This window comes from Lemur catta, chromosome 2 (assembly GCF_020740605.2).
Source record: "Lemur catta isolate mLemCat1 chromosome 2, mLemCat1.pri, whole genome shotgun sequence".
Taxonomy (NCBI): Eukaryota; Metazoa; Chordata; class Mammalia; order Primates; family Lemuridae; genus Lemur; species Lemur catta.
In genome coordinates, this window is record NC_059129.1 from 94506103 (window position 1) to 94522991 (window position 16889).

The following is a 16889-nucleotide window of genomic DNA, read 5'->3' on the forward strand; positions in this document are numbered from 1 at the left end:
CACAAGTACATAGGAAGAATGGGCACAAGCAGAAGGGTCCATCTGCCCTTTCTTTTCTTTTCTTTTCTTTTTTTTTTTGAGACAGAGTCTCACTCTGTTGCCCAGGCTAGAGTGCTGTGGCGTCAACCTAGCTCACAGCAACCTCAAATTCCTGGGCTCAAGCAATCCTCCTGCCTCAGCCTCCCAAGTAACTGGGACTACAGGCATGTGCCACCATGCCTGGCTAATTTTTTCTGTATATATTTTTAGTTGTCCAGCTAATTTCTTTCTATTTTTTAGTAGAGACGGGGTTTGCTCTTGCTCAGGCTGGTCTCAAACTCCTGATCTCAAATGATCCACCCACCTCGGCCTTCCAGAGTGCTAGGATTACAGGCGTGAGCCACCGTGCCCAGCCTATCTGCTCTTTCTAATAATATCAATGACATACATGATCCTGTCTAGACTCTTGGTGATCTGTGTATTTTCCTAAAAGCTCGATTTCAGGGTGTTTTCCATATTGTTGATTTCCCTCTCAGTCACCCTCCTTTGAACTTGAGGCAGGCGTTTCCGAAAGTTTCCACTGAGCAGGATGTAGAGAAAAGGGTTAATGCCGCTGCTGGCATAGCTGAGACAGATGGAGAGATAATAGCCCACGTAGAAGGCCAGTGTGGGCTGATCCATCTGTAAGTTCAGCAGCTGTAGCGTGTGATAGGGGGCAGCACTCAGGATGAAGACTGCCACCAACACCAGCACCATCTTTGTCAGCTTCATCACTCTCTGCTTGGGTACACTGGCATTGCAACTGCGAAGGAAACGTTTCAACAGACAGAACATAAACAACTGTAGAAATCATGGGTCAGTATCTCCGTAGAACTTTCTGGACAGCTCATAATGGCTTTACAGAGAAATATGAAGCTCATTTTTTATATGCCTACTTATTCAGAGCATTGCAAAAACATTCTTTTTCATTCCTGTTAAAAACTTCTCAAAGTAAAACAAACAAAAAAGAAAAAAACACTTGTCGAAGTTCTCAAAGCTGGGACATTTTGAGAAACAAAATAAATAACAAAGTATTGAATTATAACTCAAAGTATGAAATAAACATACATGAGTCTATACTGATATAAATAATATAGAATAAAATAGGGGGAGAAGAGACAGACCTTTACAGAATTCCAAATAATACAAGCAGATACTCCCCTTTAAGGAAATGGAGCTTAATTCCCACCTTCCCACTTCTCCCTTGCGGGTATGCTATACTTAGTGACTCACTTCCAGAGAATAGAGAAAGGGATAAATAGTTTCACAGTGGAGAAATCTGGCAAACACTACCTTAACCAAGTCATCAAGGCTAATATCAACAATGACACCATGTAGCTATCATTTAATCCCTGATATATTGAGTTGTTTTTTTCCAAAAATGCATAACTACCATCTAATCATGATACAATATTAGACAAATCCAGATTGGGAACCTTCTACAGGATACCTGGCTGGTACTCCTTAGGATTATCAAGGTCATAAAAAACAAGGAAAGAATGAGAAACTATCACAGACCAGAGAAGACTGGGAAGACATGACAACTAAATGCAATACATTATTCTGGGTTGAATCTGGAACAGATAGAGGACTTTAATGGTAAAACTGGTGATGTCCAATGAAGGGTGGAATTTAGTTCATAGTAATGTACTAATGCTGTTTTCTTTGTCTTGACAAACGTACCATGGTAATGTAAGATGTTAACAATGGGAAAACTGGGTGAGGGGTATTTGGAAACCCTTTGTTCTGTCTGTAAAGATCTGCAGTATTTCTGTACTGTCTGTACTATATCTCTACTATCTACTTTCCTATAAATGTAAAGTTATTCCAAAATAAAACATTTTAAAATTTCCAAATTTTATCATGTTATGTCATATTTAGACTTTTGATAGAAATTTCCCCGGGACACAGTGGAAGCAGTTGAATAAGGCTTGGGAATAATATGAAAAAAAGTATGGGGATTGAAAATCACTCAAAGACAACGATCCTCCTGCAGTTTATCCAAGTAGGCACCATGCTTCCTCTGACTTCTTGCATTTTGAGGCATAACTGGAGGGTAGGAGCTTTTTTTCATAAGATGCTCCTAGCATTTCTGAGAAAAGTGTTAGGAGCAAAATGATCTGATTTGGAGAACTGTTTTAAAAAGGTTCAGGCATCCTCTCCAGCTGCTGGTGTCTTAATATTCCATATGATTCCATTTCAACCTTCTCACCAACTCAGCTCCCTGTGATGCATTTAGAAGCTGAAGTTTTTCCCCGTAACTGTGGCTGTTTCCTTTTCCCATGCCAAATAGATTACCCTTTAATAACTTAAGACCTCCACAGAATTTCAAGAAGCTAAGTGGGGAAAAAAAAGTTGTGAGCCAATAGACTACATAAACCTTTTGTTCCAGAGTTTGTCACAAATTTTGATTAATGATGGTTAAATTGTTCATATAACCTTTTTAAAATCTTCTCAGCATTACAACAAATAGTGTGCAGGGAAACCCAGCAAGCTTGCTTTTCCAAAAGAAACACAAAAATCTATTGAAAAGTCAAATGTTAATAAATTTAAAAATGTTTTTACCCAACCGGTTATATAATTACTGACTTACTCATTTGACCAATTCGGTATACACAATTTCAAATTGAAAATAATTTAGATTTATTTATGCGGTTTTAGAGACAAGTATCTTCAAAGGTCTTTCCCAACTTTATTGTCTTTAGGTTAACTCTTTGGCTTTATTTACTTCTAATTAATCTCCTTCTAATATTAATAAGACGCTGCTTCTCTAATTCAAATATTAATGAAACTCTTCCCCTCTAAATAAAAAAAAAATCAAAACACAGAAATTAAAAGGTTGAACACAACATCTAATATATTTACATACATATGCAACTCTGCAAAATGTACTACTAAAACACTTTATCACTGAAAGATCTTCAATTAGCTGATTCAGAACATGTCTTATTTTTTCAAAAAGCCTGCTGTACACATTTGTCAATGCTTACGTGTCTAAGTGTAGTATGTTTTAAGTTATTGTTGCTTAAGTTTCTTCTGCAGATGTCTTAGGATATCTAAACTCTTAACAAATAAAGCAAAATAAGGCAAACACTTACCATCTGGCATCTTTATTTTGTTGATACATCTTCCATGTATAGCATAAAATTAAAATATAGCACACCAAAATCAAGGGTAAAGGGAAAAAAAAAGTTGTTATTGTCAAATAAAGTGTATACCTGTAAAATGAGAAAGAGAGAGAGAGAGAGAGAGAATACATCACTGTTACATTCACTGCACTAGGAATTGGATTTTACAGTTTTTGAGGCATGATCTTTTGATTTTTTCAGTGTTCAGGATAAAAATTCTTGGGGGAAAGCTCAGAATCTTTGGCTGCTTTATCACAGAGGAGTCCTGCTCTTCATTGTTCACTAACAGTGATGCTTGCCTCTTCTCTAGCCAAGCCCAAGTGTATTGAGCGCAGAACAGATGAGACTACTTATCATTATCTTTAGAGTTATTAATAGCAATAGGCAACATCAGGTAGCATTTATTATGTAGTGAGCACTGTTCTAAGTACTTTGCATATTTTAGCCCATTGAATCTGTGCAACCCCATGAATGTGATGTCATTAGTATCCTCATGTTATAGAAGAAACTGAGGCACAAAGAGGTTAAGTGGCTTGTCCAAGATTACCCAGTTAATAAGTGGCAGGGGTGGGATTTGAACCCAAACAAGCAGCTGGGCCCTAGAGACCATGCTTGTAACCCAGGCTCCAGATGATCTCCCAGTGGCACACAGGAGCTCCTGCTATAAATCAGTCAGTCTTCCCTCCATGCTCCTCTCGGGAGGTGGGAGTCTGGGGCGGGCGGTGGGGGGTTCTCAGGTGAGCAAACTCTGTTCCTGCACAGATGCCAAGTCTCCTCCTTCCTGGCAGAACTCTGGTCTTGGTAAAAGGAGGCGGGCCCAAATTGGATGGGCGTGGAGAGGGAGGCAGAGAGAGCACCTGGGACCAGAGGGACCCTGAATGCAGCCCAGTAGCTCCAGTCTCAGTTCACCTGAAAGACTTAATTCTAGGAGGAACAACAGAAGCTGCAGCCTCAGAATATGCTTTACCATAATCAGCCAAACATAGCAGAAGTAGAAGCAGCTGTCAGTGTAAAAATAGTGCATTTTGTTGTTGTTGTTGTTGTCATTTGTTTCTTTGACACAGGCCAAAAAACAAGTCATGTGGTCATATAGTCAGCCTCAGGTTATGCTCTCCTTTTAGATAGGTCGAGGCTCATATTTATATATCAACTCTAGTAACTATTATAAGTATCATTTCACATTTCAATTGGCTGATGATTTTGGTTCATGAGGGCATTCAATGCTGATGGGAGAAATAATGAATCAACAATCAATCTCATGTTTTAAAACAATTTTTGTATAGATGCATAGTATAGATGTTCATAGTTTTGGGGGTACATATGATACTTTAATACATTCATATAATTTGTAAAGATCAAATAGTGTACTTCAAATATTTTCTCCCATTCTGTGGGTTGTCTCTTCACTTTGCTGATTGTTCCCTTTGCTGTGCAGAAGCTTTTTAGCTTGATGTGATCCCGTTTGTCTATTTTTACTTTGGTTGCCTGTGCTTTTGAGGTTTTACACATAAAATATTCACCCAGACCAATGTCCTGGAACATTTCACCAATTTTATTAAGCAGTTTCATAGTTTAAGGTCTTATATTTAAGTTTTTAATCCATTTCATTTGATTTTTGTGTATGGTGACATAGAGGTCTAGTTCCATTCTTCTACATATAGTTATCTGAGTACCATTTATTGAAGAGACAGTCCTTTCACTATTGTATATTCTTGGTGCCTTTGTTGAAGATGAGTTGGCTGTAAATGTATGTATCTATATCTGGGTTCTCTATTCACTTCCATTGGTTTACGTATCTGTTTTTATGCCAGTATCATGCTGATTTGGTGACTTTGTAGTAAATTTTGAAGACAGGTACTGTAATGCTTCCAACGTTGTTCTTTTCGCTCAGGATTGCTTTGGCTATTCAAGGTCTTTTGTGGTTCCATATAAATTTTAGCATTTTTTTTCTATTTCTGTGAGGAGTATCATTGGTGGTTTGACAGAGATTACATTAAATCTGTAAATTGCTTTGGATAGCATCATCATTTTAACAATATTAATTCTTCCAATCCACAAGCATGAAATATCTTTCCATTTTTTATGTCCTCTTCAATTTCTTTCATCAGTGTTGTATAGTTTTCCTTGTATAGATCTTTCATTTCTTTGGTTAAATTGATTCCTAGGTAGTTTATGTTCTTCATAGCTTCTGTAAATGGGATTGCTTCCTTTTCTTTTTTAGATTGTTTGCTGTTGGCATATATACATCTACTGATTTTTGTGTGTTGATTTTGTATTCTGCAACTTTACTGAATTTATCTATCACTTTTAACAGGGTTTTTTTTTTTTTGGTGGCATCTTTAGGTTTTTCTCAGGATAAGATCATGTTGTCTGCAAACAAGGGTAATTTGACTTCTTCCTTTCCAATTTGGGTACCCTTTATTTATTTCTCTTGCCTAATTGCTCTGGCTGGGATTTCCAGTATTATGTTGATTAAAAGTGGTTGAAAATGAGCATTCTTGTCTCATTCTAGATCTTAGAGGAAAGGTCTTTAAGTCTTCCTTGTTCAGTACAATGAGAGCTGTGGGTTTGTCATACATGGCCTTTATTATTTTGAGGCATGTTCCTTCTATAACCAGTTTGATGAGGGTTTTTATCATAAAGGGATGCTGAATTTTGTTGGATGCTTTTTTGGCATCTATTAAAATGATCATATGGTTTTTGTTCTGTCAATATGATGTATCACATTTACTGATTTGCGTACGGTGAACAATCCTTGCATCCCTTGGATGAATCCCACTTGAATATAGTGAGTTATCTTTTTAATGTTTTGTTAAATTTAGTTTGCTAGTATTTTGTTGAGAATGTTTGCATCTATGTTCAACAGTGATATGGGCTTATTATTTTCTCTTTTTGTTGTGTCCTTTTCTGGTTTTGGTATCATAATAATCCTGGTCACGTAGAATGAGTTTGGAAGTACTCCCTCCTCTTAAATTTTTTTTTAAGAGTTTGAGTAGAACTGGTATTAGAGCTTCTTTAAATGTTTGGTAGAACTCATCAGGCCCTGGGGTTTTCTTTGATGGGAGACTTATTACAGCTTTGATCTCATTAATTGTTAATGGTTTGTTGAGGTTTTCTATTTCTTCATGGTTCAATCTTGGTAGGTTGTATGTGTCTAGGAATTTATGAGTTTATCAGGACACCAGTCACTAGATTTAGGGCCCACCCTAATCCAGTAGGACCTCATCTTAACTTGATTACATCTGCAGGGACCCTATTTCCAAGTAAGGTTACATTCACAGGTATGGGGAGGGGGACTTGAACATATTTTTGTGGGGGACACAATTCAAGAAAACTACAATTGCATGTTAATGAGGTTTGAGTCTGAATAACTCTTAAATTCTTTTGGAGACTCTTCCCTTCCCTTGACTGCTACATTCTCACCATGTCTGGCTGCCACGGATCTTTAAAATCCATATTCAAATATATTTGTGGCTACTGAGGTGACATGATTAAATTCAAAATCTTTTTCTAAAGGTTGCCCTCTCCTTAAAGCCAGACTTCCACCCTGATGGCATAAAGGAAAAAGCTAAGCAGAGAGACAGGTGAGAAGAGGAACCATAAGGACTCTCTTCGAGGCTGCTCCCTTGTTTGACAAGGCGGATGAAGTACTTCACAACTTAATTCAACTCTATTTTTTTCTTAAGTTTTAACAACTTACCAGAGTACATCGTCAGGGGATGTCAAATCAAAAGCACAACTCTCGACACCGTCTTTGAATTTGATAACCTTCGAGTAGACCCAGACAGGCAATGCCAGAATAAAGGAAGCTGCCCAAAGGCCCAAATTGATGCGGATGGTCTTGCACCTTGTTCTCCAACTCGTCAGTCGAAATGGTTGGACGAGGGCCAAGTACCTGCAAAGCCAGTTAAGAAGGGCTTGGGGACAATCAATAAAAGCACTGAGCTCTAAGGATGAAACGTTCACAACAAGAGTAAATTATTAGTATTATTATCCTCCCTGAAGCACACCTCTATCAAGGCAAAAGAAAGTTCTATTTTTTTCAGAGCTGCCTGGTACCTGTAGAGAAAACAACTCTTAACCCTGCAAGTTTGAATAAAACACTCACTGAAATAGCTGTTCCTTTTATGAACACACTGATAATGGTAAAATTCTGCAGTGTACTCTTTGTTTACAAAGGTGCTTCCCCTGTAAATGGGGCTCTGGAAAACTTTGTCTCTGAACAGGAATTTCCTACAGGAGGAAATATTACTAACCCACTCCCCAGCAGGATTTACTCATGTAGAGGCAGGAAGGAGGAAAGTGTAGGGGCTGATAGGAGAATTCCCTAGCAAAATGAGGTTCAGGCACATAGGACAGAACATTTTGCCCAGATTGCTTTACAATACGGTCCCCAGGTCCTTGGAGGTTCAGTTCACAGAAATCACAGTGGGGATGAACAAGCATGACTATTATAGACAACGCAAATTCCTCAGGGTACTTAGGCTAGAAGCCAGAGAGAGGAAATGGGCTAATTTCACAGGGAAGTGTTTTTCTTTTTTTCTATTTTAGACCTAGAAAAAAAGCACCATTAATCAAACTTGAAATCCTGACATTTCAAATATGTTTGGTCCTCCAGCAAGTGTAAGAATTTTTCAGAGCTAACTGAAAGCTGAAGGATGAAAAGAGAGTGCAGATTCAGGAGGAAGACTATTTGAGACAATGCATCTTTGCTGGGGTTGGAGTGGGAGAAGGTGGTATTAACAGAAATTAAACAAATGTAAAAAATAGTTTCAATGGTCGCTTAATTTTCTCCAAGTTTTTGTAGAGCTGCTTACTGAAGAATTTTTTTTTCATAAAAATGAAAAATTTCCTGTCCTCTTGCTCTTTCAGTTTGGCACCAGAGGCAGGACATTTTGCATTCAATTAAGGGACCTTTAGCACACAGGGAAAGGTTTCTGGCCAGGGCTCCTCATCCCGCCTCCCTTGCACACCGCATGTGCATTCCCTGTGGCTAAGGAGAGAAGGCCCCCTCCCTCCCTGCTGGGGAGGTGGATGAAGTAGTGATTGCATAGCAGCCCAGCCACCATTCTGACTGGAATTATGGGATAAGGAAGTCATGGTATCAAGCAATTACGGAGTCTTCTCTGATAGCAACCCTCCCTGGCTGAAAACCTTTCCATGGCTTTTCACCACCATTCAGATAAAATTCAGAATTCTTACCATGACCATGACGATGACTAGGTCTTTCTTTGCCTGGCCCTGCCTGCTGCTCAAGCTGGAGCTTGTGCCAGTCTCTCTCTTGTCTTCCTTCAAGCTCCTCCCCCTGTAAGGTTAGGCACATGCTGTTCTACCTGCCTGGCAGAATCTGCCTCCACTTCCTCCTGTTCTTCCTTCAAGGCCCTGTTTAACTGTCTCCCTCTCAGAGAAGCATTTCCTGACCACACGCTCTATACGACGGCCCATGACTGTAAATGCAAATCACAGGGAGACTCTACTTTTCCTTTTTAATGTGTATCACTGTGTGGAAATATACATTAACTTGTGTGACTCTTCACACACTGTCTGTCCGTACTGTTGAACGGAAGCCCCATGAGGGCAGGCGCCTTGACTATTAGTTTAAGGCCATTGCATCCCCTGTGTCCGGCAGTCTCTGGAACATTATCCATGCTCAAGAAATATTTGTTGAACGAATGAATGAACAAATAGGAAATTTTGGCTCCTATTTATCGACTTTTGGTGTTCTAGAGAATATGTTTACAAAAGTAGCCACTAATGAAAGTCTAGGTAGCTTTCATCTGTAGGCAAACACTTTTAATATTTTGGACATTTACAATTTTTTATATTGCTTTGGAGTTATGAACCCACTATTAAGTATTCTATACACTTGCAGTTATTACTAATCAGAGAAACAAAAACGAAAGTTATTGAAAACCTTTTAAATGTATGATCTATTAAATGGGCAATTGAGGTGACTTAAATGTATAAACAATAAAGCGTACTGATGGCACTGACATTTAGTTACGGCCTTACAAAGCAAACTATTTTACAAAATTGCAGATTTTGTGGAACTTTTATGAATTTAGCAGAGTCAGAATTATAAGAAATGCTGGGGAGGAAAAGGTTCAGTTTTACAGAATCTTCATTTGCCTCTTGCCACCCGATCCTCTAGTGTGAGGGTGGGAGAAAGAAAGAAAGAGCCTGAATGTCTTAAACATAAAATAAAATTTTAGCATACTGTGTCCATTGGATTAAAACAAGACAAAGCAATAGGCCATTCAGGTGTATGATACATAGGCATGTGTGCACACACATACACATACATGTACACAGAGGAAAAAAATCTGTCAACATTAGGAACCATATACATTTGGTCTGTTCCAAGGCAGAAAATTCCCATTCACTTTATTTGCAGTAAGAGGCTTACAGAAGAAGTACAAATACCCCTCTTTTTTTTTTTTAATCCCAAAAAGCCAATATTTTCCTACTTCCCAGATACAAGGCATAAGGAAGCTTTTATTCCCCCAAGAACGGGATTACTGTTGGCATAACCTGTACCATAGGTTGCTTTTCTGCAGTAGGCCTGTACTACACAGGGCCTCACCCTGGGGTTGGAATCCCAGCAAGCTCATGGGGCTTTTCTCAAGACACAGGCAGCACTGGGCTGAGCTAACTAGATCTATACAGTTTATTGATTTAAAAATGTGGTGTTAATTATAAACAGAGAAGCATATTCTATATTTTGAAAATTCTCCTGCAGAAAAGCAGTAGGATGTAAAAATGCATAAAACATTACCATAATTATTCATTTTTGTCAGAGTGAATGATTTATATGAACCTTGCCATTCCTTTATTTATTCATTTAAAGAAAGGTTCATGATTTCCCCACCCCAAAGACCCACTTGGAAGGAGAAGGAAGCAGAGCTCAGGCACTGTTACACAGACAATTGGAATGTATTGGTGGACAAAAACCTTGGAAAAATTTACATTTGAGGTGCAGGGGGAACTAGACAAAACACAATACACACACAAACATATACACACAAGATGAATTATGTAATATATCTGAAGCAAAGGAAAAAGTAGATCAGAGAAAGAGTGATCAAATGTGTTGAGTTGGGGTTGGGTTAGAAAGAAGGCAGATGGAGATTTTAAGTGGGTTGGTCTTGAAGACCGCATATCACTGTTGGAAGTATTACGGTTGTCCTTAGGCCCTGTTTCTGTCTGGGGAGACCTGCTAGGACTGGGTGTGGCGGTCCTGGCTTCTGGATAATGCAGGGCACATCCTAGCTTGCATGCTTCCCAGAGAGGTCAGAGAGTTACAAACTACCTGCCATCTCCAAAGTTGGATGGCCTGGGTCTGAACTGGGCTGTCTACCACTCTTTGGCTCCGTAAGTATCACCGTCACCATCATCTCCCCAAATAATGGCTTCCATGGCTGGTGAAAATGGCTATAGCACATTCCAGGATATAGTGGAATAAATTTCTAATGATGTAAAATGGCAGCATTTGCATCAACCAATCATAAGAATCTGTGTAAAAGATGGTCTTCCTTGTACTGGGAAATCATTTCTTATAGGAACCTATATCTACCCCACTGACTCATTAGAGCTGCCAGGTGATAACAAGACCATGAGACAGTGAAGGTAGCAGAAACAGCCCTGGACAGGGAGTGAGGAGGCCTGTCTCAATTCTCAGCTCTGCCTGTAGCTCTCCGTGTGCCTGTAGCAAATACCCTTACCTCTCTAGGCCTCAGCTTCCTACTGCAAAAATGATGGAGTCCATTCTGGTTTCTAACATTTCATGGTTTTGTGATGTTTTTTCTCACAATGAATTGCAAATAAAACCAAGGTCAAAAAGAATGATTAGAAAAAAGGGGATTTTAGTGTTTCACATTTTCCATTAAAAAGATAGACCTCTGTGAAACTGAATAAAATATTTTTAAGTAATCAGTTCTACAATGAAACAAACAAAGGAACAGGAGTTTGCTGTTATAAACCAATGCTGATGTTGCTTAAATTGGAATGAACTTGGGGGGAAGCACAGGACCTTCTGAATTGTATTAAGATATTTCAAAGTCTCTTCACTTACCTGTCCACACTCATCACAGTCATGATGGCACTACAGGCAAACTGGTTGCAGGTATCCAGAGACGTGATGATGGTGCACAGAGGTCCCCCAAACACCCACTCTCCCCCCCGGGCCCACTGGTGAATAAGAAAAGGCATTCCAATGATGTGGACCAAATCAGCCACAGCCAGGTTGCAGATATAAATGTCAGGGATTGTTTTTTTCCTAGACCTGGAAGAAATGGAGGGAAAATGAGATTTGACATTGAAAGTATGCACCTTCCTCAATATATACCACCTATTACAAATTTTTATTAATAATTGCTATAATGAATTATCAAAGTTAAAGGAAAACCTACACAAATGCATAGAGGAATGCCTGGTCTTGTTTATATTGAAACATTTTGAACTATTTATTTGATAACTAACTGTGGTGGTTTAAAAATATGTCTACAAAGTCTTTGATACTCTTCAATCAGTGGAGCTTAATTCCCTCTCTTTTGAGTATTGAACTTAATAACTTGCTTCTAACAACTAGAATATAGTGGACATTGCAGTGTTTGACTTTGAAATTAGGATGCAAATGCACTGTGAAGTTCTCTCTTTGCTCTCTGTTGGATCACTCTCCCTGGTGGAAGACATTTGCCATCTTGTGAGGAGACTCAAGCAACACTATGGAGAGATCCAGGTGGAGAGGAACTGAAGCTCCAGCCAGCAACCCACCAGCACCAACTTGCCCAGTATCTAAGTAAAACCTTGGAAGTAGATCCTCCAGCCTTAGCCAAGCCTTCAGATGACTGTAACGCTGGAGGACAACTTAATTGCAGCTTTATGAGAGAGCCAGAACCAACCAATCAAGCTGTTCCTGGATTCCTGACTCTGAGAAACTATGTGAGATAATAAATATTTATTGTTTCAAGCCACTATGTTTTGGGGTAATTTTCTAAGCAGCAACAAATTATACCAACCTTAAACACACTCAGGCAAAAGGCTTAGTCTTTACTCATTCTTAGCACCTAAAAGAGCTGAAGAATAAAAATAAATGGTTTCTATTGTCTAATGATGTTTTTTTACCACAGCTGAGATCATTGTTAACATGTCAATGATTACTTAGAAATATTCCTGTAAAATCTAACCCAATTGCAAAGACTATTAATGAAGACCATGAAATCCAGACAGCGAGGAGAGGAATTGAAATGAGTGAACAGATAGACTGCACTGAGAATGACCTTATGTCTTGTACAGGCAGCGGGGATGGGAGGGGGAGGGAAAGCATTGCTATCTAGATGTGGCACTCTCACCTATAGGTGAAAGGATTTTCTGACAGCAGAAATTTAAATTTAAAATTCTGTTGGTTCCTATCTTCAAGGAGCTGACACTTTCAATAATAAACAGGTATCATCTTTATTTGAGAGATGTTGTTCATAAATTCATAAACATTTTATTGAACACCAATTATATGTCAGGCATACTATTGTGCTCTGAGGCTGTAAAGCTAAATAATATGGAAGTTCTATCATCAAGGAGCTTATGTCTAGGCATGCATACATAAATGGCCACACTACAGTTTGATGAGAGAAAGCCAGAGACAAGTACAAGGAGCTCAAGGTAGGGGCCCCTCCTCTCCCCTGGGGACTGTCAGGGCAGGTTTCTTGGCAGAAGTGGCAGCTACACTGAGGTCAAATAAGAATTTAAAGCACACATAAGAATTAACCCTAAGATTATTCCACAATTGCTAGTTCACTTCCTATCCAGGGCTACTGCTCTGCTGTTTGGAAACCAGTGTGTCTTTGTTATTCACTGGCAACAAATTTTACAGCCTGTGAACTTAACTTCATCATTTCTAAGCTGCCAAATCCTCATGTGAAACATCAGACTAGGCGAGGCCATATTTTGTACAGGCCTTGGCCACATACACTGTGGGGGAAAGTTACTGCCATTGAGTCCTGATACAGAGCAACCGTACTCTAGTCGTTGTTGATGCCTCTAATAAAACAGGCTTGTTCCTTTCTCTCGGGAGCTTGATGATTCACACCAGAATCACCAAGAGGGAGAGAAGACTTGAGGGAAAGATCATGTCAACCAAAAGAGCAGCCAAGTGACTGTCCTTGGTCTCTCATCCCTGGTCGTCTCCGGGTTATTGGGAGTGGGAGATGGAGAGGAGTTTGCAGGGGGACAGATACTAGGGGTCAGGTAGAAAGAGTTACACACTAAGAAAAAAAATCATAAATCTTAGCTTATAAATAGATGCTATTTGTATTTGAATTGGGGTATAAACAATAAGCGATTGCTTAGCTCTCAATTGCAGCAATTAGATGCATAGACCCTGCTTTCCTCTAGACAGGTACCCATCACTTACTGATAATAAATTATGGTAATTCTATTGTTGAGGACCGTGCAGGCCATTAATTGGAAATTAAAAATAATTAAATAGAAATGTTTCTAGACAATATTTTGTATAACACAAAGAGAATTCTGAAACAAAGGATATATTTATCTGGGTATAAGGTGCTATAAATATAAATAACACATTATATTTATTATTACCTTTTTACTAAAAATGACAGCATAGAAATTAAAAATAATTAAATGGAAATTGTAAAATTTCTAGCTATATAACTTACATCCTTTTTTAGGGTCTAACTTATCTTCAGATTTCCTGTTATCCGTCTTCGTTAGATTTCTGTCTCTTATGACTCAAACATTTAAAATAAAATACATAGACTTGTGATAATTTTGGCTAACATGTTTTCCATATGGTTAACACGGCCATATCTAATGCTCACTAATTGGAGGAATGATAAAATAAATTATGGTATTCCATAATACCACACATGATATAACTGTTAAACATCTTTGGAAGAATATTTAATCAAATGCAAAAATACTTATACTATTAAGTAAAAAAAAGAATATTGATTATGTATATAGTATGACTCCAAATTTATTTAAACATTTGTTTAAAAATATGCGGGAATAAGCACCACATGTACTCACCATCAAATTGGTTTTAACCGATCAACACCTATGTGCACATATAGGAATAACATTCATTGGGTGTCGGGCAGATGTGCTGGAGGGAGGAGGGAATGGGCATATACATACATAATGAGTGCAATGCGCACTGTCTAGGGGATGGACACGCTTGAAGCTCTGACTGGGGGGAGCAAGGGCAATATATGTAACCTAAACATTTGTACCCCCATAATATGCTGAAATAAAAAAAATAAATAAAAAATATGCAGGAATAGTATGTCAAGTGATTACAATGATCATCTGTTTGGTAGTAGCAGTATAACTGATTTTTTACTTTATTCTTTTTTTTTTTTTTGAAACAGATTCTCACTCTGTTGCTGAGCTAGAGTGCGGTGGTGTCAGCCTAGCTCACAGCAACATCAAACTCCTGGGCTCAAGCAATCCTCCTGCCTCAGCCTCCCGAGTAGCTGGGACTACAGGCATGTGCCACCATGCCTGGCTAATTTTTTCTATATATATTTTTAGTTGTCTAGCTAATTTCTTTCTATTTTTTCAGTAGAGACAGGATCTCGCTCTTGCTCAGGCTGGTCTCGAACTCCTGAGCTCAAGCAATCCGCCCGCCTACGCCTCCCAGAGTGCTAGGATTACAGGCATGAGCCACAGTGCCTGGCCTGATTTTTTACTTTATTCTCTATAATTTCTGATACTTTTTCAAAATTTCCACTAACACCATGTTTACCTTTTACAATAAAAAATAACAATATATGCTGTGGATTAAGTAAAACTAACAGTGTAACATTGACCCTCCCAACCCCCTTCAGCTGCTGTTGTTTAACAGCCGATACAGCTATTCTGGTGATGCTACTGTGCTGCTTAGTTACCCTGAACACGTTATTTTTTTCACTGTATTAATGGTATGTCATATTTTATACTGTTAAGTACATATGTATGAATAAGTGTAAGAAAATGGTTTCTTATTGGTACCATACAAACTTAAAGTTGGAAATAACAGTGATGCCAAACAACCACAGATTGTCCACACAGGTGGCTGAGATAATGACATCTTTGTTTTCTTATCGTTTAATGAACACGAATTCTGTTTCATGCACAAAATTATTAAAAATATTACATAAAATTACTCTCAGACTATGTGTATAAAGTGTATATGAAACATAAATGAATTTTGTGTTTAGACTTGGGTCCCATTCCCAAGATACCTCATTATATATAAACAAATATTCTAAAATTTGAAAAAATTCAAGATTCTAACCACTTCTGTCCCAAACATCTTGGATAAGAGATATTCAACTTATACTCTAGAACCTCTTTTATAACATATAAATATGGACATTTTTAAAAATGGTGATTATAAGTATAATCAAGACCAGAACAAAAGAATTTAACATCTCATATTGCTTAAAACCAGTAAAACTTAACTGTGTAAATAATCAGGATAGTAAAGATATCAAGTAGTGACAGGGCATGTGTGCCCTAATTCTAAATTCATTTTGTCAAGTACATAGAAAACAAATAATCTTTTCTTATTCTCCTGGTTAAACCTCCTTGAGAAGGAGGAATTAGCCTGAATTAGATGGGATATGTGGAGCCAAGGCAGGAGGGCAGATGCCTTTCAGTTTGGTCTATATGGGGATGTTCTGTGTGGAGGAGAACAGCCCACTATCTACAACTTGCTGCATCTTCAGGTGATTAGATAGAATCTCTCTTTTGCCTAGGTGAGTAAAAAAGACTCTCATTTGCCAGTGCAAACAGGTCAGCTTATTAGAATAACTCTTATTGCCAGAAAACAAAATGGTTTCATTGCAGGCTCAACTCTTGCCTGGGCCCCAGAACCAGAGATTCTGAGTTAATGGATCTGGGATGAAACTACATATCAGGATTTTTTAAAGCTCTCTAGGTGATTCTAATATGTGGCTAAGACAGAATTGCCACTGTAAAAATTCACTGATCCAGCAGTAAGCATTGGCCTAGGTTTACCATTTTGAGATCTGCAACTCAGATGTTACTTAATGCATAATGAAAATATCTATGGAATCTTCTTTAATTATCTTAAGCAAGTATTTCCAAAACCTGATTTCATTAAGCAAAATTCTACGCAGGAAAAGATTCATTAAGGGAGTGTAGAAAGAATGTGGTTGCTCAAATTATGGAAGAAAAGAAAAAGAAGCCCTTACCTTATTATAGTGAATACAATGAGGATGTTGCCAACCAGTCCTGTGGAACAGATAATCCCAACCATGGAAGGGAGGATGATGGTATCTGCAACACTGGGGGTTTGATAAGCAAACTCTTCATTCTGGGATTTGTTTGAAAGTTCAGTAGAGGTGTTCCAATAAAATGAGTGAAATGAATTCATTGTTCATGGACTTCCAGTGGTTAAATCTGTGAAGCAATAAGAAGTGATTTGCTTAATGAGTTCCCCCAATATAGATTTCCTTTACCCAATTCAAAAAGTATTTCTTAGAGCCTGCTTTGTACCAAGATTCTGTGCAGCATAGGATTCCACGGTTAAGTATAGTATGATTCGTTTCTGTTTATAATCTCACAGATTATCATAAGAGATAGGTAAACAGCAAATTATAGAACAGCATGATAGTCTTCACATCTTATCATACCTTATGGTACTGCATGCTTTACACACTGGTACTGGTTGTTTATAGCTGACATCTGTTCTTACTGGCCTGTGTGTCTATTCATATT

General features: G+C 38.3%; 1 protein-coding gene across 1 annotated transcript; it reads right to left on the reverse strand.

Moving 5' to 3' along the window:
* Positions 1–465: 465 nt before the first annotated feature.
* On the reverse strand, positions 466–16570 carry MCHR2 (melanin concentrating hormone receptor 2). The gene is made up of 5 exons (XM_045542283.1): positions 16364–16570; positions 11218–11427; positions 6847–7041; positions 3117–3236; positions 466–781 (listed from the first exon to the last, which is right to left on the reverse strand). Exons 1-5 carry the CDS (start codon positions 16543–16545, stop codon positions 466–468), a joined length of 1023 nt encoding a protein of 340 aa, XP_045398239.1. The 5' UTR covers positions 16546–16570.
* Positions 16571–16889: the final 319 nt, after the last annotated feature.